Genomic DNA, 23,881 nt, shown 5'->3' with positions numbered 1-23,881 from the left:
ACTCATTTGATATCTTGACTGCATTAGCTTTGCAAACTTTCACATAGTTTGGTATTTGTAGAACCAAATATGATATCATCAACATATATCTGTACCAAAAGTAAGTTCTTTCCATGGTTGAGATAGAACAGTGTTTTATCAATTGTACCTCTGTGAAATCTACTTTCCAGAAGGAATTGAGCTAAAGTCTCATACCATGCTCTTGGAACTTGCTTAAGGCCATAAAGTGCTTTATCAAGCATGTAGACATGATTTAGAAATTTTGAATCTACAGAGCCTGGAGGTTGTTCAACATATACCTCTTCTTCCAATTCTCCATTGAGAAAAGCACTTTTCACATCCATTTGAAAGACTTTGAACTTTTTGTGAGCAGCATAAGCCAAAAAGATTCTTATGGCTTCCAATCTAGCAACTGGTGCAAATGTTTCATCATAATCAATACCCTCCTGCTGAGAGTAGCCTTTGGCAACTAGCCTTGCTTTATTTCTTATAATTATGCCATCACTGTCAGTTTTATTTCTGAACACCCATTTTGTGCCAACAATTGATCTGTTCTTTGGTCTTGGCACTAGGGTCCGGACTTCATTTCTTTCAAATTCATTTAACTCTTCCTGTATTGCTTGCACCCAATCAGCATCTTGAAGAGCTTCTTCCACTTTCTTTGGTTCAGTCTGAGATAGAAAAGAATGATAGAGACATTCATTTGATGTTACAGTTCTAGTTTTGACACCTGCTTCCGGATCTCCAATTATTAAGTCAGGTGTATGTGATTTGGTCCACTTCCTTGCAGATGGAAGTTGTTCTCTAGAACTGGATCCTCCCCCATGATCCATGTTATCTCCATCAGCATTTTATGATGCTCCCCCTGTAGTTATGCTCTCTGAGACTTCAGAATTTGAGTTGGATCCTTCAGGATTTGAAGAATCAGAGTTTCCAGAATTATTAGAATTTGGCTCATCAGAACTTGATGAATCAAAACTTGAAGAGCTAGTGGCAGGTTCTGATGCTTCTTGAGAGTCTTGAGTTGTGGTAGGATCGTCAGCTTGCTCCCCCTGGACAGGTGCATTTTCCCTTGGAGTAGTTACCACAGTTTCAATTACATCAGAACTTAACCTGTCAGAACTTACAGGATCAGGATTTAAGTCATCAGAATTACAGAATCAGAATTTAAATCTTCATTTTCAAATCTCAGCTGATCATGATCATTGAAATCTTCAAGTCCAGTAATCTTCTTATCATCAAAAGATACATTAATAGATTCCATGACAACCTTTTTTCTTAAATTGTAGACTCTGAAGTCTTTTGTGGAAAATGGATCCCAACAAAAATTATTTCATTAGCTTTTAGATCAAATTTTGACAGCTGTTCAGGATGAGTCTTAAGAACAAAACACTTGCAACCAAATACATGAAAGTATTTCAGATTTGGTTTTTTTTTCTTCACCATCTCATATGGTGTTTTCCATGCTTGTTTATGAGTGTAGCATTCTGTGTAAAATAAGCAGTCTACACAGCTTCAGCCCAAAAGTAGGTTGGTAGATTTGCTTCATCAAACATAGTTCGTGCAGCTTCAATGAGAGTCATGTTCTTTCTTTCTACAACTCCATTTTGCTGTGGAGTGCCAAGTGCAGAAAATTCCTGCTTAATTTCATGCTCTTTGTAGAACTCTTCCATTATTGAATTCTTGAACTCAGTGTTATTATCACTTCTTATAATTTTGACAGAATCTTTGACCAATTTATTGAGAGAGATATGTCCTAAGTCCAATCATGTATGAGGACTTAGGAATAACTTTTATGTAATCTGTTTTGATTTCATTGATATTAATAAAAGACTTGTTTTGTTTTTTATTGCGGGCTCTATCTATTTAAATGTTTAAATAAGATATAGTATTGTTTAGAGTAAAGCTTTTTATGGATTATGATGAGATCATAATAATGAGACCTAAAAGATGATAACTCTAAATTTAAATAGTTCCCGGTCATAGGATTACTAACTGGTAATTAATAATCCGCGAAGATCGGTACATATTATGCTTGCTTCATTATGAAGGATGTCTGTTCTCATAGACATTTGTGTGAACATGACTCACACAGCTGAACAACTGATGGAGTTCACTCACGTGTCAGCAGTTGTTCACATAGTGATAGTTGTACAAGTATCCTTAGACTTGGGGTCATCATAGTCATCTTGTGTACATTGAACTATGCTTTGGTTTAGTTCTTAGTCTCAAGGGAAAATTATAAGGGCTCTACTGGGTATAGGAATTTGTACACGAAGATAGTGTATGATCAATAAAGGATCTATCCCTTCCAGTGTAGGAAGAGAATGTTCAATGCTGATCCACTTATGTTAGTTCAGGAATCTCTGGCTAGAGTGAATGAAATTAGAAAGGAGTTTCTAATTTACATTAAATAGAACTAAGCATAGTGTATGGGAAAGCAAGTGATTAAATAAGATAGGCTTGACACAAGTTCCATGCCTTGTATTTAATCGTGACATTGCAGGGTAGAAGGAATTAATTGTACGGTAACTACTCACTGAATAGGTTCTTGGTATTCTAAGCAGTGAATTTGTATTATCCGGATAGTCGCGATATGCTGAGAAGTATCCCTCACGATGTAGAATAAATATGATTAATTAATTAATCATATTTAATGAATTAGAGAATTTATATAATTAATGATAAAATAGTTTTATTATTATTTATTTCTACTACCGGCTTAATATTGAACCTACAGGGTCACACCATAAAAGAGAATGATTTAATGGTGGAGGACTTAATTAATAATGGCTGACAATTATTTATTTATGAAATAAATAATTAATTGGAAAATTTAATAATTGATTAAATGAGATTTAATTAATTATAAATTAATTAAGAAAAGGTTCTTAATATTATTAATTAAGAATTTAATTTTTGGAAATTAATTCAAGAGAGAGAATTATTTCTAAAGTGTTTAGAAAAAGGATTAATAATTAAAAGGTGTTTTAATTATTAATGAGAATAATAAAGGATTAATAATAATAATATTTTATGGGAAAATTTTCAGCTGAAAATTTTGCCTATAAATATACTATTATAGACCCAATTTTTGCCTCAACCAAAAAGATTTACAAAATCCTAATTCTCTCCATCTCCTCCTCCTTCATTACAGCGTTTTCTTGGTGGATACCGGTGGAGTGCTTCACACTTGAGGAGCAGCTGCTAAGGATCTCCGTTCATTATTTTTGGATTGCCATTAAAGACCTCCATCTTTCGATTAACGTAAAGCTTCTTAAGGTAAACATATTGAACTACGAATTAAATATTATTTTTCGCATGGATCCTGCGGAGGGTTTCGATTTTTTTTAAGATTTAAATTTACGTTTTCGCTGTGTTTATGTGCTAAAAACCCTTCATTTATCCAGCTGTTTGACATGATCAGTTAGAGTAGATGCAGTCTCATTCTTCTTGTGCAATAAATACACCCAAGTGTACCTTGTGAACACATCCACTATAACCATAACATATTTCTTCTTTGCAATAGACATGACATTGACTGGACCAAATAGATCAACATGCAGTAGGTGATAAGGCTCAAGAATTGAAGATTCAGTTTTGCTCTTGAATGAAAATTTTCTTTGTTTTGCCTTTTGACATGAATCAAAAAGGCCATCAGGAGCAAATACTGATTTTGGCAGTCCTCTCACAAGATCTTTCTTTACTAGCTCATTTATGTTGTTGAAATTTAAATGAGAGAGTCTTTTGTGCCAATTCCAGCTTTCTTCAATTGATGCTCTACTCAACAGATAGATTGCAGAACCATCATAAGTTGTTGAAAGTCTGGCTTCATAAATGTTTCCATGCCTATAAACTTTTAGAACCACTTTGCCTGTAGAATTGCTTACAACTTCACAGTGTTCTTCAAAAAAATCCATATGATAACCTCTATCACAGATTTGACTCACACTTAGTAGATTGTGTTTAAGTCCTGAGACAAGAGCTACTGTTTCAATGATGACATTCCCAAGATTGATATTGCCATATCCCAGAGTTTTTCCCATATTTCCATCTCCATAAGAAACTCCTGGGCCAGCTTTCTCCACAAAGTCTGATAGCAAGGCTTTATTTCCATTCATGTGTCCAGAATATCCACTGTCCAACACTAGGATATTTTTCCTGTTGCCCTGCAATCACAAAGACCGCTATTGGGTAGTTTTAAGGACCCAGACTTGCTTGGATCCTTTGGTCTTTTTAAGTTTGTTAGCATTTGCAGCGGATTAAATTTCAGAGTTTATGCTAACATGTTGTTTATCAGAGTTTATATCAGACTTTACACTTGAAGGAATAATACTAAATTTCTTCAAAGAAGGTTTTATTTGATAATAATCATAGTACAAACTATGATATTCCTTACAAATATAAATGGAATGCCATAAACTACCACAATGAAAACAAGGATTTTGTGGTTTAAACCTAACAGACTGACTCTTAACTCCTGATTTAGGAGGTAAAGAGTTTATATCTTTATTTTTCCTGCAAAAAGAAGCAAGATGGTTAGAGTTTCCACAGTTATAACATTTCTTTCTAGGAGCATTAGGAACAGGCATATAATTATTGCTTGTATTCACACCTTCCTTTCCATTCCTATTTTTCCTAGCTTCCTTTACCATGTTCACATTTCTTATTTCTTTCAGCTTATGCTTAAGCTGTTTCTTTGTCATTAAGCATGTCTTTACTTCAGCTGGTTTATCCGGTTTTAATTTGTCAGAAGTTGACTTTTCTTTGACTTATGTCCTAGACTCTTTCATCTTTTCAGAATCAGACTTTACAGTTTTTGCTACAAACTTAACAGGATTTACCTTTGGCTTAGGAGCCTGTTTAACAATAATTGGCTCAATTTGTTCAGTTCCTTTCTCACTTTTATCATCTCCATAACCTAATCCCTCTTTCCAGTTTCTACTACTTAGTAAATTCTGAGTTGTTCTGCCAGAGTTAGTCCAAGTCCTGATAATCTCTCTTTCCTTTTTTAAATCAGTTTTTAGAAATTCATTCAATTTTAGCACTTTATCTCTAACATACAAAGCATCATCTCTTTCTTTCTTAGTCTGATGAAGAAAAACTAACTCCTTTTCTCAATAGTCATTTCACTATTTTAAAAGCAAGATTTTCAGATGTTAATCTTTCACATGTTAAAGTCTGATCTCTATAAGTAATGAACATGGTTTTAAGATATAATCTCAACTCAGTAATATCATCAGTATGAAAAGCATAAGTTGTTTGAGGTACCTTCAATTCAGCAGTTTCAGTACTGCTATCAGCATTTGCCATCAAGGCATAGTTCACCTCATGTTCAGAATCTGAAGTGTCTGTCCAGCTTTTCTTCTTTGTGACAAGTGCCTTGACTTTGTCACTTTTTCCTTTCTTGCAGTCAGGAGATATGTGGCATCTTTCACCATAATTGTAGCATTTGAGATTTGAGTTGTCTCCTCTGTCAGACTTTCCTCCTTTGCCTACAGACTTTCCAAAACCTTTCTTATCAGAACTTCCACTTTTCCTGGAAAACTTCTTGCCCTTTTTGAATTTCCTGTAGGCTATATTTGTGATACCCTTCACCATAAGATCACACAGTTGCATCATCTATGCATCAACATCTATTTCAGGTAAACTTTCAGTTTCTGAATCATCATCATCAGAATATGATGACTCTGAATCAGACTTTATGATGAGAGCCTTTCCTTTGCCCCTCTTTGAGGCAACCACTTTAGGAGATTCCTCCTCAGCTTTAAGAGCAACTGTCCTTGACTTTCTTCCATGCCTCTTGCTCCTTTGATCCATCTCAAGTTCATGAGTCTTGAGCATACCATAAATTTCATCAAGAGTAGTTTCAGTAAGGTCATAGTTGTCTCTTATGGTAGTAGACTTCAAATCCCAATTTTCAGGAAGAGCTAAAAGGAATTTTAGATTTGAATTTTCAAGATCATATTCCTTGTCCACCAGTGACAGATCATTCAAGAGTTTGGCAAACCTGTCATATAAATCAGTTAATGACTTATCAGCTTTTGAGTCAAAGTGCTCATACTCTTGAGTGAATATAGTCCTCCTGTTCTTGTTGATTGCCCTGGCATCTTGTCTCCAAAGCATCCTATATCTCCTTTGCAGTCTTGCAATTAATTACCCTATTTGACATGACATTATCAATGGCACTATGCAGCAAATGCCTTACCCTTGCATCCTTGGCAATAGATGAGATGTCTTCAACTGTGTAATCACCTTTCTCCTTTGGTATGGACTTTGCTGGTTGATCAGCAACTGTAACAAAGAGCTTGGTAGGCTTATATGGTCCTTCATTAATCCTATCAAGGTATTCTGGATCTGTAGCTTCTAGAAATATAGCCATCTTCACTTTCCATATGGGAAACTCAGAAGGTCTCATTATGGGAACCCTAATAGTCTCATATCGACCGTAGGTTTGGGTGTTTTGAGTTTCTTGAGTTTTGGTGGGCTTAGTTGAGGTTTGTGTTTCTTCAGACATGATTGTTTGGATCTTTATTGTATGTGTGTTAATAGAAAAGCTCTGATACCAATTTATAGGTCACACGACACTGTAGAAGGGGGTTGAATACAGTGTTTATACAATCAAATCGATTTAACACAAGTATGTAACAAAGATCAAGTATATTCAATAAACTCTGTTACAATATGAACTGTTGTTCTCTCTCAGTGATGAACAAATATCACTAAGAGCTGCTAGGTTACAATGTATAATCTTCTCGATCATGATAACACATATAGTGTAAACCGTAAGTCTGTGTTTATATAGTACACAGTTACAAGATATATTCTAATTGATATGGAATAAAATTTTGTCACCTAAAATATATCAGTCAGATATCTTCTACAAGTCTTCTAGTCCTCTAACTTTTTCCATGCATATCTTCTATTTTTTTAGTCCAGATCTTCTCTCCTGTAAATCAGCTTCATTCCTTAACTGAAAGTCTTCCCGCACTTAAGTTCTGATATGACCTTAAGTTCTGATATTAAGTTTAGACTTCCAGTAAGTCCTGATTTCAGTAAGTCCTGATATTTCCTGTTGTTAAGTTCTGAAAACTAAACATAAATCATATTAGACATGACATATCAAATATATCTAACATGTCACACTAATGTAAACCGTTTGTGAGTAAAAGAGTACAGAGTTAAACAAAATCAATTTTTGATTTTAAAATATCACTTTATCTCTAATTAAACTCTTTTCACTCTCTTACTTCTTCTTCTCTCTCGTTTAAACTCTGATACCCTAATAAGTTTTTAGCTTTTTTGTTTCTCACACAGTTCAAGATTACTTCACCAGTTGCAAGCAAACCTTTCATATTTAATGGAGCCAAATTTGTGACAAATAACTATGCTGGTTTCCTTGAGCAAACTGGTGTAAATCATGATTTCAATATCTTTCAGGATTTATTAGCTTCGAGTGAACTTGGAACTCCAAGTATCACCTTCGAACACAATGAAGAAACCAGGGTTATGACTTCTGTAAAAGTTAGGAGTGCTCTTCAAATTCCTACCCAAAATTCTTATGTTGGCTCTGTGGATGATGATGAGATGAGGAGGTTTCTCACTCATATTAGGTATGACAAGGAATTGAAGAATTTGGCACAGCTAAAGAGGCATGAAGTAAGAAAATAGTGGATTTTTTTCTTTGATACTATCACAAGGGCATTCAACAACAAATTTTGATGCTCTACCCATGATGTCTCAACAAATTGGGTATTCTCTGATTCACTCTTGGAATTATGATTTTGGTAGAATTCTATTATATTTCATAGGTGATAGAATAAAAGTTGATCCTAACACTATATATTATGCTAGATTTTGTCAGCTTATTGTTAATTTTTGCTTTCCTAATGTCTCTATTCCTGCTAATGAGATAATATCACTATTTAAACTGACTAAAAGAGCATTCTATGATCTCATTGACAAGGATAAAAAAAGAAATGATCTACTTGCTCTTAGGTTACCACTAGCTGTAAGGAACTTGCTTTTTGCAAGGATGCCTTGGACTCGTGATCTTTAAAATTTGCAAAGTGCTAAGCTACATACAATAACCGATTGGACCCCCTGTAGCTAACCCCAACACTGCCACATAGGAAAACACAGAACCACAAACACAATTACACACACAAGCCACCTCAGGTATCTCAAAAAATGCACCTGTTGTAAAAAGAAAGAAGCTAGCAAAATCTGATGCTTCTCAAGCATTAGGGCTTAGGGCTTCTCGGAAACCAACCTCCATAAAAGCTGATGTACGTAGCAAGGGGTGGATCTACAACACATGCTTCTCATTATTCTCAACCTTTAGAATTTGTTAAGAGAAAGCTTGTGCTAGCTGAGACAGAATCTGATGATGAGGACGTTACTCTGTTATCATCAAAGTTTCAGAAAATAAATATCGATTATGCTCAAGCTCCAGTTGTTCTACCAACTGCACAGGGCACAAAAAATGATGATACTGTCAATTCCGATACTTTAGGCCCTAGACCAAGGAAAATGAAGTTGGTCAAATCTTACCTTGCTCAACAAAAATTGAAGCTGAAAAAGGAAATAGTTGAGGAGGGACATGATGCTTTCACCTCACAAAAGCCAATGAGTCATAAGGATGACAAAAACTCTGATGCTCCTGTCATAATATATGATTCTCATGTTCAACTAAAAAGAAGAATAATGTAAGGTACTCATGAGAAAGTGGAGAGGATAGCAAAGAGGCTGCACAAACAAGGTCATTTCCATGGATCAAGCACACAAGAACTTGCAACTCAAAGGGATGCAGCAGCTATTACTGATCCAGTCCCACAAGAACCTACACCTCAAAGTGATGTAGAAGACATAGTAGATCTTGCACCTCTTGCTAGCAAATATAAATAAGAATGGCATGATGCTTCCACATCCAAGCTTATAGATGATGTTTCCAAGGTTAAAGCTTTCTGCAAGACTGTTGAGTCTCATACTGCTAAAAAGACAGATGGTCTACATCTTGGTCCAGCACAAGAGTCTGATTTTGATTCTGAGGAGAGAAGTACACAAGAACCTAGATATTAAAGTGATCTAGCAACTCCAACATCTCCAGCCATACAAAAACCATTACCTCAAAGTGGTAGTGCATGCTTAACTCCCGATGCAGTGATATTGACATTGGATACTGATGGAAGGGTACATCTTACACCAACATCCACTGAACTTCTTTTAGTTCCTCAATTGGATGCTCTCCCTCTACATGAAGTTGATCATTCAATCACACAAGGTATAAATACTGACTCTTTTTTATCAGCATTTAATTTAAATTCTGATAGTGTCTTGTCAGCATTTACTGTTCATTTAAATCTAGATGATATGATCATGTCTAGTCCTCCATTAGAGGGTACCCCTAGTCATCTGACCATATACATCTTTTCTCAGCCACCTCTTATTTCTACAGGACAAAATTTTCTGAACCTTTCATGTAAGACTGAGGGAAAAAATTTAGAGAAAAATAGAATTTTAGAGAGGCAGATTCCTTACCTGGCAAAAGGAGATGTAGATGAGAGTTAGGATTTAGCATATCCTTGTGAGGAAACTCTTACTCTTAAAAGTCATGAGATAAGTGCAGTGAGAAGTAATGAGATTACTTTAAAAGAATATAGAGATCTAACTGGTTCATTTCCTTCTCTTGTAGGTGCTTAGAGTCCAAAAGAAACAGGTGTTGATCCCCAGCCTATAGTCCCTCCGTTAAACTCTGATGCACCAAGTGCTGATATTTTCCCTACAGGTCTAAGTACTGATAATTTCTTCTAGTCCACTCATATTTCTCATATGCATACTATTACAATCCATGTTGCTACTATTAATCCAGTTGCAGAACAGTCCACTCATGATGAAGCTACAGTTCCTGAGTCTCCATATCATTCAACTGGAACTGGAATTTTGGAGATAAATTATTATGTTCACACACATCTGTCAACAATTCATGAGATAATTGAATAACTGCTGATGTTATGGGAGTTTCTGAAACAGCTGGGTCAGATACTGCTCTAATTCTTGACTTTATCTTAAACTCTGATGCTGAAGATGAAGTGGCACAAAAGGTCAAGGAACCGGTTGCTGATGATAATTCTAGTCATGGTAGTGATTCTAATGATGGAAATGATGTTGATTTCTCTAAGAACAATGTTGACCTAGATCCTAATGAAGATTTAGATGAAACCATATTTTCTGAAGATATGCCTAAAAATGAGAGGCAAAAGCTGATCAATGCAAGGATAGTTAAAGTCTTTAAAGCTTATGAAGCTAAGGAATGGAACTCTAAATGGAAAGATAATACTTATCCTATGACTATTCATAATACTTCCAAGCACTTGTAGACAACATAATCTGAGATCAAGAATCCCTCATTATTTTCTCATCTTAAAGCTTCAACCATAATGATCAAATATGTCCATTCTACATAAGCTAAAGCTCAAACTCAATTGGATGCTCTGAAAGATGCTTTCCATGAAGTTCAATTCAAATCAGAGCATGATCTTCAAAGGCAATTGAAGCCAATCAGGCTAAGTTGGAAGCAACTTAAAACAAAATGTCTGGATAATTGGATGAGGTACAACAATCAATGGAGCTAACTGTCTCTCTCCTGCTTGGTGATGATGCCAAAAACGGGGAGATAATTTCAAAGTCTTAATACGAACAGCTCCAGCTAAAAGCTGATGATGATAAGGATGATGCTCACGATGGTGGGCGTAAAGGTGGAAAATCACTTGGGAGGTACAAGGGTGGAGAAATTGTTGGCTCAGTGATACTTCTAAATTCACTATCCAAAGAAAAATTGAAGGTGGAAGAAGCGGTGGAGCTGGAAGGAACAAATCTACAACCGTTACAAAAGAATTGACTACCGTGACATATTAGGGGGAATACACACAAATAGAACCAAACAAACAATACAAAACACACACACACACAATATATGACGTGGAAAAACCCACATCCCAACTTGTATTATTAATCCAAACAATTATCAATAATATAATCAATCTCACAAAATGGTATTCACTCAAGCGATACTTAAGTCAAACAATACTCAAGCATACATCAAAAAAATAACATGACTATGTATATATAGCCATCACAAACTTGACCGGCAAGACTAATAAGCTAATCCCATTATAATAATAAAATTGTTTACCTATACAATTATTACCCAATTATGATAATAATTATCTACCCATACAATTATTACCCAATACAATTATGTTTTCTATCATCAAGCCCATAATACCTATTGGTTTTAAGCCCAACAATCCTCTCATTCAACCCAATATGGTTTCATGCACAACCAAATTAACGGTCAACATCAAGCCATCGACGTCGATCTGCCAATACCTACCCTCGAACAATAACCCCTCCTTCTAGCATAAAAAGATTTCTTTTATCTTTTCAACCTTTGAGTATCTCTAACTCCCCTTTAGTGACTTCCAATATACTATTCTTCATCAGTATATACCAAATCAACTAATTTACCCAATGAAATTAGATTTTGATTTAACTCCAGTATGTATCTTACTTGAGTTAACTCCTGAACACGACCATTGTGATGTTCTATTGTTATCTCACCAGTGCCAGCAACCTTCACCCTTTTACCGTTCGGTAAAGTTACCATCTTTCCCTCACACTTTTTTAGGACGAGAACCAATCCCTCCTAGCACATATGTGATGAGAACATCCCGAGTCAGGCACCCATTCTTCTTTTGATCTCTTCTCTTCTTGAACCAAAAGAACATCTTCATCATCTTCTACAAGCGAAACACAACCCCCTCCTCGATTTTTCTTCAACTCTCTCAAGTCTTCTCTTGCCTTTAGACACATAAATTGTATATGACCCAATTCCTCACAATAAAAACACCTGATATTAGGGTTATGTTTCTTAATATACTTCTTTTTCGTGTCACGCACATGTACCACGAATGCACTTCCATCAGATGTGTCACTCGATTCTTGTTTCATCAATCTTTCGGTCTCCAGAAGAATAATAATAGTCTCATCCAAATCTAACTTCATTTTCCCAACCAATAAAGAAGTCATCACAAGATTATACTTCTTCGATGGAGACACTAGTAGTAGAGCAACTTTGTCCTCATCCTTCAATTTTTCATCCAAATTATTCAGCTGGTTGATTAAGCCATTAAAATGATTTAGATGATCTCTAAAATCTTCGTCTTTTTCCATCTTGAGCCGAAACAAATCTTTCTTGAGAAACAGATTATTGGCCAAAGACTTTGAGTGATAAGTCTTTGTTAACTTCTCCCACAAATTCTTTGGATTGTCATCTTCAAGAACATCATACTTGATTCTGGTGCAAGGGCCAACCGGATCGTTGATGCTGCACGTAACTTCATGTCTCCCCACTTTGTATTATCAACTTCAGCAGGTTTCTTTCTTCCGAGAGTCGCATATAACCCTCGTTGAATTAACAGATCTTTCATCGTACTTTGCCACAAGGTAAAATAGTTTCTTCCATTAAACAATTCAATCTCAAATCCCATGACCTTCTCCATCATGAACCTTGGCTCTAATACCACTTGTTAGAGGAAATACACACAAATATAGAACCAAACAAAAAATGAAAAACACATACACAATATATGACGCGGAAAAACCCACATCCCAACTTGTATTATTAATCCAAACAATTATCAATATATAATCAATCTCACCAAATGGTATCCACTCAAGCGATACTTAAGTCAAGCAATACTTAAGCATACATCAAAACAATAACATGACTATGTATATATAGCCATCACAAACTTGACCACCAAGACTAATAACCTAATCCCATTATAATAATAATTGGCTACCCATACAATTATTACCAAATCCAATTATAATAATAATTGTCTATCCATATAATTATTACCCAATCCAATCATGTTTTCTATCACTAAGCCCATACTACCTATTGGGTTTAACACCAACATGACAACAACTGAAAGACAAACTCTGAAAGTCACAAATGTTAATGATGACCAGGCTGAAAGGGTTGTGGAAGCTAGTATTGAAGCTAGTCAATTCATGCAAACACTGAAGGTAAAGGGAAGAAAGACAACTTTATTCTACAAGGATCCTAAAATTACAGCTTTTGATTTTGAGGTGAGTAGAAGGATTTTTGAAAAAGAAAATCCTGGAGTTAATCTTGAGCAGCTGAAGTTGATGGAGGAAGAATTCAAATCTTTGAGACCATCAAATACTAATGATGTTTCACCATATGCTGATAATCTTGGACAAAGACCAACCAAAGAAGTAGTGATAAAAAAAACTCAGCCAAACTGAAGCTGAAAGACCTATTCCAAGGGCTAAGATATTTTAAACGATGACAGGAGGTATAGGGTAAATGAGAAGGTTGGTGAATCATCAAAGCTTGTACCGGAAGACACAAAATCTTATTCTGACATCTCAACCCCTAATAAAGCTCATGTTGAAGACACTCCAGTAAAAGCTGATGAAGTTGCAAGATTAACCTCTGACATTGCTCAAGTTAAAGAAACTAAATTCAACCAGTCATAACCTCTGATAATACTCATGTTGTTGACAGTACTGCTCAAGGCATAAAAGCTGATCATACTATTCCTGAAGGAGACTCAAACTCTAATTCGGAAGGCTTAAACTCTGATAAACCAGAATTGACCTTTGAAGAGAAGAAAAAGTTTTTATGGGGAAGCAAGACACTAGCATCAAAGAGAGATTCTTCTAAGACCATTAACAAAATTAGTGGTTATTCACAAGCTAGAATGGTTGGCAGATGAGGCCGCTTGGGACTTCCAAATGCTGATAACTTCACAGGAAATGCTTTACTTCTAAGGGAGCCTGGGAATCTGACAGGGATAGGTGAAAATGTTAAGCTTGAAGATCTATAGAAGATTCTTTTAGTTCGAATATTACTTGATTTGTTTGACACAAATAAGCCAAAAGAAAAGATGTTGTATTTTCTTGAGTCTGGGAAGAGGTTGAAGATTTCATAAGAACAAATAAAAGAGAAAAACCATGGCAGGAGTTGGAATATGTCATAAATTTACTAAAGGTAATCAACTCTACAAAAGCTAGGTGGTCTACTTATTTGAAAGACTTGGTATTCAGGAAGCAGAGATGAATGACTTACAAATCAAAATACTTTCCAAAGTACATTGATGAAAATGGAAATACTGTTGATACATCTAAAGGAGGAGCCATAGTGACTACATCTATTGGTATAGAAGTTCTTACTTTTAATCCAATTGGAAAGAAAGTTGGATTTCTGGAGCTGTATGATTTATCACTTGGCAGATCAAATATTCATGACCTCAGAGCTACTATTTGTCAGAATGATGAATCTACACAAGAGCCCAAAGATATCAAGCAGAGAATGAAAATGTATTTGAATGTTCTTGAAGAAAATCAACTCAAAAAATTCTTTGATGATGCTACTGGATTTACCAAGGTTGAAGACTGAAGATAAAGTCTGATACACTGATAAGTAAGATTGTACATATGTTCTTATTTCTACATTTATATAGTTTTGACATCATTAATTAGGAACTTGTACATATTTATATAATAAAGAAGTTGGGGAAGATTGTAAGATAAAATTGATGATATCAGTATTTAGCTATCAGAGTTTGCCATCAGCACTTGATATCAAAGTTTGACAAAGATGATGTTATCAGCATTTATCGTCAGTATTTGTTGATCAGTACTTGTCATCAGTATTTGTTCATATCAATATTTGTCAAGCAGGAAATCAAGAGATATCACATGAGGATATATTTGCAGAGATATGTCGGTGTAGGACTTTAATTTTTGTAACAATCAATAGATGGATATGTATTAGGATTCCTTATTTAATTGTAACAAATCTTCTAGATTTATTGTGTAGCTATGCAGTATATAAGCACAGGTTAGGTTAACACTACAAGTGTTCGAGACTAATATATCATACATATAACCTAGCAGCTCTCAAGGATATATTTTATCTTTTGAGAGAGTATTGTAATCAATTTTTATTCATTAATATAAAAACTATTCATTCTATTGAGTTCTTTAATTCGATTTGATTGATTAATTGTATTCACCCCTCTCTACAATTGATTTAAGGCCTAACTGCCATCCAGTTAGTCAAATCAAGTCTTCGTCATAGAGTTAAAGATAGAGACTTGCGCCCACACACAAATGTTGTCAAGCCTATTTTGACAGATGAAAACAAAAAAAATCGCTTGAGATTTTGTTTATCTATACTTACTCATGATATAAATCCTAATATTTCATTATTTTCTAGCATATTAAATTATGTCCATATAGATAAAAATGGTTAATATATGATAAAAAAGTATCAATTTTTTAAACGTAGATGTAGTGTAATATGAATATACATATTTATATAGCCTATTTCACTCGCACCACACACATATATTTATGTAAACACTACATCTTATAATTTTTCAGGAGTCAAACTGAAATCCCAAGGCATTTAATTATTCAGACTACAATAAATTAATTGTAAAATATTTACACATGACTTTGTAAATAAGGGTAATATAGGCATGTACAGTGTAAAATTAAAGTTTTTTAATATATGTGTGGAAATCAAATCAGCCAGATAAATTTGAACAAATGAAATTTTTGAAAACATCAAGATGCATATAATTTTTTTCCTATAAATGAAACCCCGTAACTCAATTATCGAATCAGCCTCATATGTACACTTATCATTTGGATCGTGATTCACCAAGTGTAAAGCTGTTACATCGTTAACACACCGTAGTTAAATTCAATTTATAAATGAGTTGAACTAAACATAATTTTAACATTAAGTTTATAAAAAGCCGTACTTGAACATAATCTAGTTCGACTCCAAAATTCACGAATAAATTTAATTTAGGGCTTTTTTGAAAGATACCCAGGTCTAAAAACATTTTTGCAAAATACTGTCATTTTTAAAAAAAAATTGCAAAAATACTTTTTAATTTGCAAAAATACTATTTTTCAATTTTTTTGTAAAAATACGGTTTTTAGCAACTGGAATCAACCGGATGCAACCTTTGACGAATTTTTACAACTACATGTAACCTCATATGCAAATAAAAAAACTTCATACGACTATTTGCATATCTGGTTGATTTTGGTTGATTTTAGTTGATTTCGTATTTTTGCAAAAAAAATCACAAGATGATAAAATCCCAAAAAAATTTAGAAAAAATAATATTTTTGATTAATTCTTAATTTATAATGTTCCTAAACAAAATATTACATGTAATTTATCATTATCAATAAGCTTGTGAGTATAACACGTCAATGTTGGGTTAAACCCAATATGTGGTATGGGCTTAGTGATACAAGACATAATTGGATTGGGTAATAATCGTATGTGTTGATAATTATTATCATTATGTGATTGGGTAATAATTGTATGGGTAGACAATTATTATTATAATCAGATTAGGTATGTCTCGTTGGCTAAGTTTGTGAAGGCTATATATACATAGTCATGTTATTGATTTGATGTATGCTTAAGAGATATAGTCGTCTTAGGTATCGTGCGGGAGATGCTTGAGCATTGATTGGCTCAAGTATCAGTTTGAGACATCATTTAGATGTTATGTATTGATGTATTATTGATAATTATTTTGATTAATAATATAAGTAGAGATGTGTGTTTTTCACGTCAAACATATTATTGTGTGTATACTCCGTATTGGTAAAATTGAATCTCGAATATGTGTGTGTGTGCGTGTGTGTGTGTGTGTGTGTTTCCTCCTAACAAGTAGTATCAAGAGCCGATGTTCGAGGTTCGTGATGAATTGGGTTGGAGGAAAGTTCGAGGTTCAATTGGTATGGTGGAGTACATTGATGGATTTGCTGACAAATTTACGTGCGGTATTGTGGTTGACTTGCACCATGGATCAATTCGTTCGGACTCGATGTGGAAGATGGAAGAGATCATTGCAATAGTTTCAATGGTTTGATGGTTGATCGACCAGGTGAAATATTTTGGATGATGTTGTTGTTCTTCTTCAAAAAAGGCTGAAGGATTGTAAAAGCAAGGATCGGGTGACTCAATGATGAAAGGAGGCACTCGTGCTTGATGCACGTAATTTTGTGGATGGATATGTCGTTATGATGAAGAACGGTAGTTTGGAGTTATTGGAGGTCAGTGTACGGGTCTTAGTGATTCTCAAAAGTTGGAAGAATGGGATAAAGAGATTTTTGTTCAAGGGGAGGCATCGGGGAACGAACATTAATATTTTGATGGATACTGTTCAACATGATCTGGAGTATTGGGTTGAAGGGGAGGATTGTTGGGTTAAATCCAAAATGTGGTATGAGCTTAGTGATATAAGACATAATTGTATTGGGTAATAATTGTATGTGTTGACAATTATAATCACTGTGGGATTGAGTAATAATTGTATGGGTAGACAATTATTATTATAATCATATTAGGTATGTCTTCTTGGCTAAGTTTGTGATGGCTATATATGCATAGTTATGTTACTGTTTTGATGTATGCTTAAGAGATATAGTCGTCTTAGATATCGTGGGGGAGATGCTTGAGCATTGGTTGGCTTAAGTATCAGTTTGAGACACCATTGAGGTATTATGTATTGATGTATTATTGATAATTGTTTTGATTAATAATATAAGTACGAACGTGGGTTTTCCACGTCAAACATATTTTTGTATGTGTACTCCGTATTGGTAGAATTGAATCTCGAATATGTGTGTCTCTTCCTAACATTCAACATGCTTGTTGATATAAGTGAATTACTAGTTTTATATTCTTATAAACATGTTTTATTAACCCACACTTTGTCACACTGAATTAGCGAATTAGCAGGAAATTAGTAAACTTGCAACTTACTATACTTATGATAATTTTTTACGACACTACATAACGGATATAATAAAATCTCTATTAGTTAATATCGATAAATTAATAATTTACTATAAATTAATATTTTTAATACAAAATTTTAATTTCAATATAATAGCAACAATATAAGTATAATCTTAATAATTTAATAATCTAGATAAATATTATTAATTTATAGAGGTTTTAGTGCATGAGAGTTGGTAGGGGTGTTTCACGGATTGGATTGCTCCGTATTCTTTTTTTTCGAACCGATCTAGTAAGAACTGTTTTCTGAAAATCAAAACCAAATCAGACCAATTAAACGCCGAGACCAAACCAAACCAGACCATAAAATATCATATTGGTTCGATTTTGAACCACGGTTTGAACTTAATCATTTACTTTTTGTTTCATTTTTGTTAAACTTACAAGGAAACAGTTATTTAAGTAAATGTAATATACAATTTATCATATATTAGTATTATATATTACATAGAAATACTATGATATATATATATATAACGGTCCGTTTTGGTCTAAACAGTTTTAATTTATTGGAAACTATAACCAAACCGTTTATGCGTGAACGGTCTTATTAACCGAACCATTAAAAACCGTTTTAACGGTTTCGGTTTTTCTTGGTTCAGATTGTCATGGTCCGGTCCGGATTCACGATTTGACGAATTTTTTTGAACACCCCTAAAATTGGGTCGCGCTACTTTATGTTGTCAACATAGATATTGGCTTTTATGTATTCCCCAGCCATGGGCCTGTTTCAAACTCAATACACAAGAGTACATTTCCTCTCTGATCGGCCCACGGACAGGTCATGGGCAGATTCATATTAGCCTAATACTGGTAATAATGTATTTCGACTTTTTCCCTGAAAAAATACACTTAAATTTTTAGAAAATACATGAGGTTACTTCACTTAAATTTTTTTGAGGTTATAAAAATTCCTCATATAAATACATGAGGGTTTTATTATAATTTTAGAAAATTAAATATATATTTACATAAATTTTATTAATATTTATACTAAAAACACATGTATCTCCGTTACGTTTTCTAAGATAATCTCGGTATTTTATTCTCTTTCTTTTATATAAAAAAAAATTAAGATAATTTAATAAAAAAATCATACTGCATATGATCAAGTCAAGCAAATATAAAAATAGATTAAATAGCCAGTCTTTCATAAGGAAACTAAATCTTTCATAAGTAAACTAAATGGTAAATTAGTTATAACAAAAAAAATGGTAAATTGGTGATCAAGAATGTGAGAAGGGAATAAGCATAGTTTGGTAATTGCTACTAGCAGGAGGAAATAAAGTGAAGAAGGAAAAGGAAAAACAAGACAATTATTGAGTAAAAAGGGATCGAGAAAAAGGCAAGGAAGAGGGTAAGCTGTCTGGTCATTGTTTAAAAAACACTGGAAAGCCATTTTAGAAAGGAGTCTTTTTTTAATTAAAAGGTCAATGAAGGGTATCCTAAGTAAGTTAGTATATATAGTATTGATATACAGTTTGTTGAAGGGTGTGTGTAAACTGGTGTCTCCAAGAAAAAGGTTTGGATCGATCTCATTGTTGTAAAGTTTGATAACTTTTTATGTAGGAGGAGAGGACTACTAAATTACTAAACATATACTAGTATAATTTACACATGCAAGCTGCGGGGAGTTGGAACTGATCACAATTCACACCTGCATTAGTCAACTAAGACTCATTTACAAATCACACGTAATATTTGGTAAATACACATATTTACAGATGTATAAGTACAATAATCAAAGGCTAGCTTAGCCTAGTTGAAGTTGCTGGGGTGCTCCAAAAAGGCCTTGAAAACTCTAAAGTGATAAGGGGAGAAAGAATCAAAGGCTGCAACTCTCCAATCAAAATGCATTGTAACTTGTACGTTTGTAGATATATTGGGAGCTTCCCTAACCCTAAGATAAAGCTGTTCCTAAACTTACTCACCTTTCCATATTCACCGTGAAAAGTTTGCAAGTCTTTTTTGCTACTCTACGCGGAGTATTATATACTACTACTTTATGTATCTAGATTTGCATGAAAAGTTGATATACTTAAAATAATCTGCCAATTTCAAAACTTGAAATATGAAACCATACAGTTCCCCAAGATCCCCCGACGTGTCTGTTTAATTGTCCCCTTTTTTCGCTTTTTCATTTCTATCTGTTTTTTTGTTAAGCAAGGAGAAATTAGGGGACAATAACCTTATTATTGTGATAACCCTACAACTTTCCACAAAATCAAAAGTATGAAATTTTTGATGACCTTGTTAAATAAAGTTAGTAAGATACGAAGTTTAATCGCCAGTGGTTTCGGCTTTGTGGATAGTTAGAATATATGCAGTAAGAACAGAAACATTCGTTTAATATTATATAAGATGTGCTTAAGGTGGTTGGCCTAAAACTGCATCTAAATAGCATTATTAAAAATAATATTATTGGTGGGGGTTACCTGTCAATCACATTCTATAAATCTCATCTATGCCTTTATCAACTCATTTTTTGAAGATGGTTTCAGTTGTATAAACATCACATGATTTAAATAGGAAAACAAATAATGCAAAACGAGCTTCATTTCAAAAAATGAAATTTGTGTTAATGCCTAAAAATGTGATAAAGAAGTTGAAGAATAGTTTAGCTGTTTTACTCTTTCATTTTTCTCACAGTGTTTACTGATAACTTCAAATTCTCCATCTCTTTTCTAGTCCTCTCAAATGTATGTATTGATGGTAAGATACACATGTTGGCAGCGGCCAGATAGCCCACTCAACTTGACTAAAATGAGTGATGGTCAACGAATCTTATAGGTTTCTGTGTTTTTCTCTAAATATATTACTCCTCCGCCCCAACCATTTTTTTACAAATGGTTTGAACACGAAAGACAAGAAATTCTTTAAAATAATATTAGTTTTGGTAAAAGAGTGGGATGAGAGGGAAAAAAATGTAATTTAATGAGAAAAAGTATAAAGTTGGGTAAAATGGTGGTATCATTCAATATTTAATGAATAAAGTGAGTATAGTAGACGAAAATAGTGGATATGGTTGATTTTTATATTATTAAATTCTTATTATTTTTGATAAGTTTGAAATATACATAAAAAAAAGTGTATAAATTTAAACACAGTGTTTTGATTTAGGTACCAGATATGAAAACAGTAGGAGTAGGACCAAATAAATAGTGAGAGAGGGGGGCAAGAGATCCGAGAAAAAGACATGCATGGCTGGCTGGCTGGTCAAGTAGTCTCTTCTGCTAGGCTTCAGTAGTCTTCTTCTGACATGGTACCGTCAGACCCCCAATCAGTTGTCACTCCTGCTTTAACCCCCTCCTTACTTTTATCACTTGTAATCCGAGATATTGATGCAATGCATGCTCTCCTGCTGTTATCTTATTTGACAAATAGTATCAATTTCAGAATTTACTAAAATATTGATGAAATTGCACAAACTTTCTGCTTAATTTAGTTCAACATCGAGATATATATGTGCACAATGCAAGCTAGCACCCTAGCAAGAAATAGTAAACATGCATAAGCCATATTAGAACATAACAATGAATCAATCAAGTGCAAAAGAAATTATTACACAGCTAGTACAACACAAGTACAAAATAGAATTATAATAAGCTTAAATCACAAAAATGGAAAATAAAAAACTATATTAATTAATGGGTAGGGAAGTGGTTCAAGCCCATGGAAGAAGTGAAAGAAGCAAATTTAGCCAACTCTTGTGGCAAAAATGGACGCCCCCCTTCACCTCCCATTCCAAGAAAATCTCTAGTTAAGTGGCTGCTGTTTTCAAAACCACTATAACCGCCACTTCTTTGCTGTGTACTAATTCTAGTTTGCATCATTACTTGATCGAAACTGTTGGCTGGATTAACGTACATTGTCGATGAAGTCGAACAACTAACTGAAGCTGGTAAAGATATTTCACTTAGATGTTCCCCTTGTTTTCCAAAAATTGAGTGAAACTGATCATTGCCTCTTCCGTCAGGCGACGGAAGATTGAAGCTTTGAGCTGCAGATCCAGTATTAGCATTATTACTAGAGTTCATCAAGCCAAATGTGTTGCCAAGCACGGATGGATTGCTCCGAGTAGATCCCATCTGAGCTGCTTTCTGCAGAAGAGCCGTGGCCGACATTGGAGATGACTCAAATTTTTGTTCATTCTTATAATTATCAGAGTACAAAGAATTCCCGCTAAGAATTTTTCCTGATTGCAAACAAGATTTATTGGAATTATTAACCGATCCATCCTCTTTAAGGCCTTGAGATAACGAGAGTTTTCCGTAATTACCTCCCATTGGAGATGTTCCAAAAACATTATTATTAGAACCCAATTGCACCACATGATCAGTCACATTAGAGTTGTACATCGAATTGAGCTGGGAATTAGCAGCTTGATCCTGGAGCCACAGTGACAATCTTGGCTTGTGGTGGTCTCCTCCACTTAAGTCCGGGGAAAACGTACCCGATCCAAATTCAGAAATTCCGGAGAATCCATGTGACAAATTATTTGGCTGATGATGATTAATCATACCACTAGTCTCATGAGTATTTGTGAAGTTCATATTATTAACAGCAGCCTCTGCAGGTGTAGTAACTGAAGTACTAAATCTTGAACTTTCTTCAGCTAAGGCATCACAGAAAGCTCTATGTGTGATAAAACTATCTTTCCTGTACAAATTTATGACACCCTACTTCAGAAATTTGTAACTTTTCTGTACTAATCAATACAGTATATATTGATAAATAGACATGTACTATAAATGAAAATACCCCCAACATTAAGTACTGTATCTTGATGACATGAATTTAATGCTAGCCTCAAGCATTTATTATTTCAGAGAATTAACAAACATTCTGAACAACAAGTATATATATAAGAGAATTAAACTGAATGGAGTTGCTATGTTTATGTGGTATATACCTGGAAAATAGTGTGCCACAGTCACATTTGTACTCTCTAGTCCCACAAGTCTTGGAATGAGCTTTCCAGTCCGATTGAACTGCGTACTTCTTTGAACACTTTTCACACTTCCATTTCTTCTCACCATGCTTTCTACTAAAATGCTTCTTGATTCCAGTGAGATCTCCCAAAGCCCTCGACGCGTCGTGATGAACGCATGTTGTCTCCGGGCATATATACACCTTTTTCTTCACTTGATCTTTGTTTGTTCTTTGCTTTAGCTTCCATGGAAGGTTGTGGCCTCTTCTATGGAGTTGTAAGTTTTGGTCTCTTTGGAAACCTTTGTTACAGATTTCGCAAATAAATCTGTTTGTTGCCATTAGTGTCTTTGGTGATAGAGCTATTACTTCAGCATCTGGATCTGCTTATTCAATTCATAATTACCAACATATTTATATATATAAAAATGTACAACTTTTATTACATTACTTATTCTAATAAGTTTTCATCTTACCATGTTCAGAAACATTTAAAAAAAAAACAATTATACATGTACCTAGAATTGTAGAACATTAATACAACAAATCAGGCTATTTACGACTGAATTAGTGTTGTTTACCTGGATGTCCGGGTAAGTTTCTTTTCTTCTTAAGAGAAGGATTGGAGTTGGATTTGGTATTAGGGTTTGCTTCTGATTCTTGAGGAAGCATTTTGATAGGAGAAGAGATGTTGGAGAAGAACTCACCAGATATCATTTGCATATTCATACAAGCTAAATCAGGCTACTCCTATACGCCTGCAGCTTAATTATATATATAGCTTGGGTTTTGTTGTGGATTTGGCAAAGAGAGGGAGGAGAGCTCCAGGTGAGCAAAAGAGAGAATGGATAGATATAGTAGAAAACAAAATACAATTTAAGTGGCTAGTGTTTTTGCAAGCACAAACAGAGAAATCTTGGTTTTATCCAAATCTCCAAAAATATTATTTACCTACAAAGAAATCAAACGCTAACTTGCAAGGTTTGCAGAATTTCTCAATACACTACAAACAATATA

At 34.3% G+C, this 23,881-nt stretch overlaps 1 protein-coding gene across 2 annotated transcripts; it reads right to left on the bottom strand.

The window, feature by feature from the left end:
* Positions 1-21,455: 21,455 nt before the first annotated feature.
* Positions 21,456-23,881, bottom strand: LOC141720637 (zinc finger protein JACKDAW-like). 2 transcript variants are annotated; one of them, XM_074523156.1, is made up of 4 exons: positions 23,446-23,881; positions 22,848-23,247; positions 22,215-22,594; positions 21,456-22,130 (listed from the first exon to the last, which is right to left on the bottom strand). In XM_074523156.1, exons 1-4 carry the CDS (start codon positions 23,591-23,593, stop codon positions 21,580-21,582), a joined length of 1,479 nt encoding a protein of 492 aa, XP_074379257.1. In that variant the 5' UTR covers positions 23,594-23,881; the 3' UTR covers positions 21,456-21,579. The 2 variants fall into 2 exon arrangements, with proteins under 2 accessions (XP_074379257.1, XP_074379256.1); XM_074523155.1 differs by having other exon boundaries at positions 21,456-22,594; positions 23,446-23,879.

This window comes from Apium graveolens, chromosome 4 (genome assembly GCF_009905375.1).
Source record: "Apium graveolens cultivar Ventura chromosome 4, ASM990537v1, whole genome shotgun sequence".
Lineage (NCBI taxonomy): Eukaryota > Viridiplantae > Streptophyta > Magnoliopsida > Apiales > Apiaceae > Apium > Apium graveolens.
The sequence above is the reverse complement of the archived record's forward strand: the minus strand, read 5'-3'. Positions and strand labels throughout refer to the sequence as shown.

Bases quoted from the DNA above. Each gene is read 5' to 3' on its own strand.
- LOC141720637 (XM_074523155.1), bottom strand. From the start codon at position 23,593: ATGAATATGCAAATGATATCTGGTGAGTTCTTCTCCAACATCTCTTCT. The intron at 23,248-23,445 runs GTAAACAACACT...TTGAATAAGCAG, and splicing joins AAACTTACCCGGACATCCAG to ATCCAGATGCTGAAGTAATA. The intron at 22,595-22,847 runs GTATATACCACA...AAATTTGTACAG, and splicing joins TGTGGCACACTATTTTCCAG to GAAAGATAGTTTTATCACAC.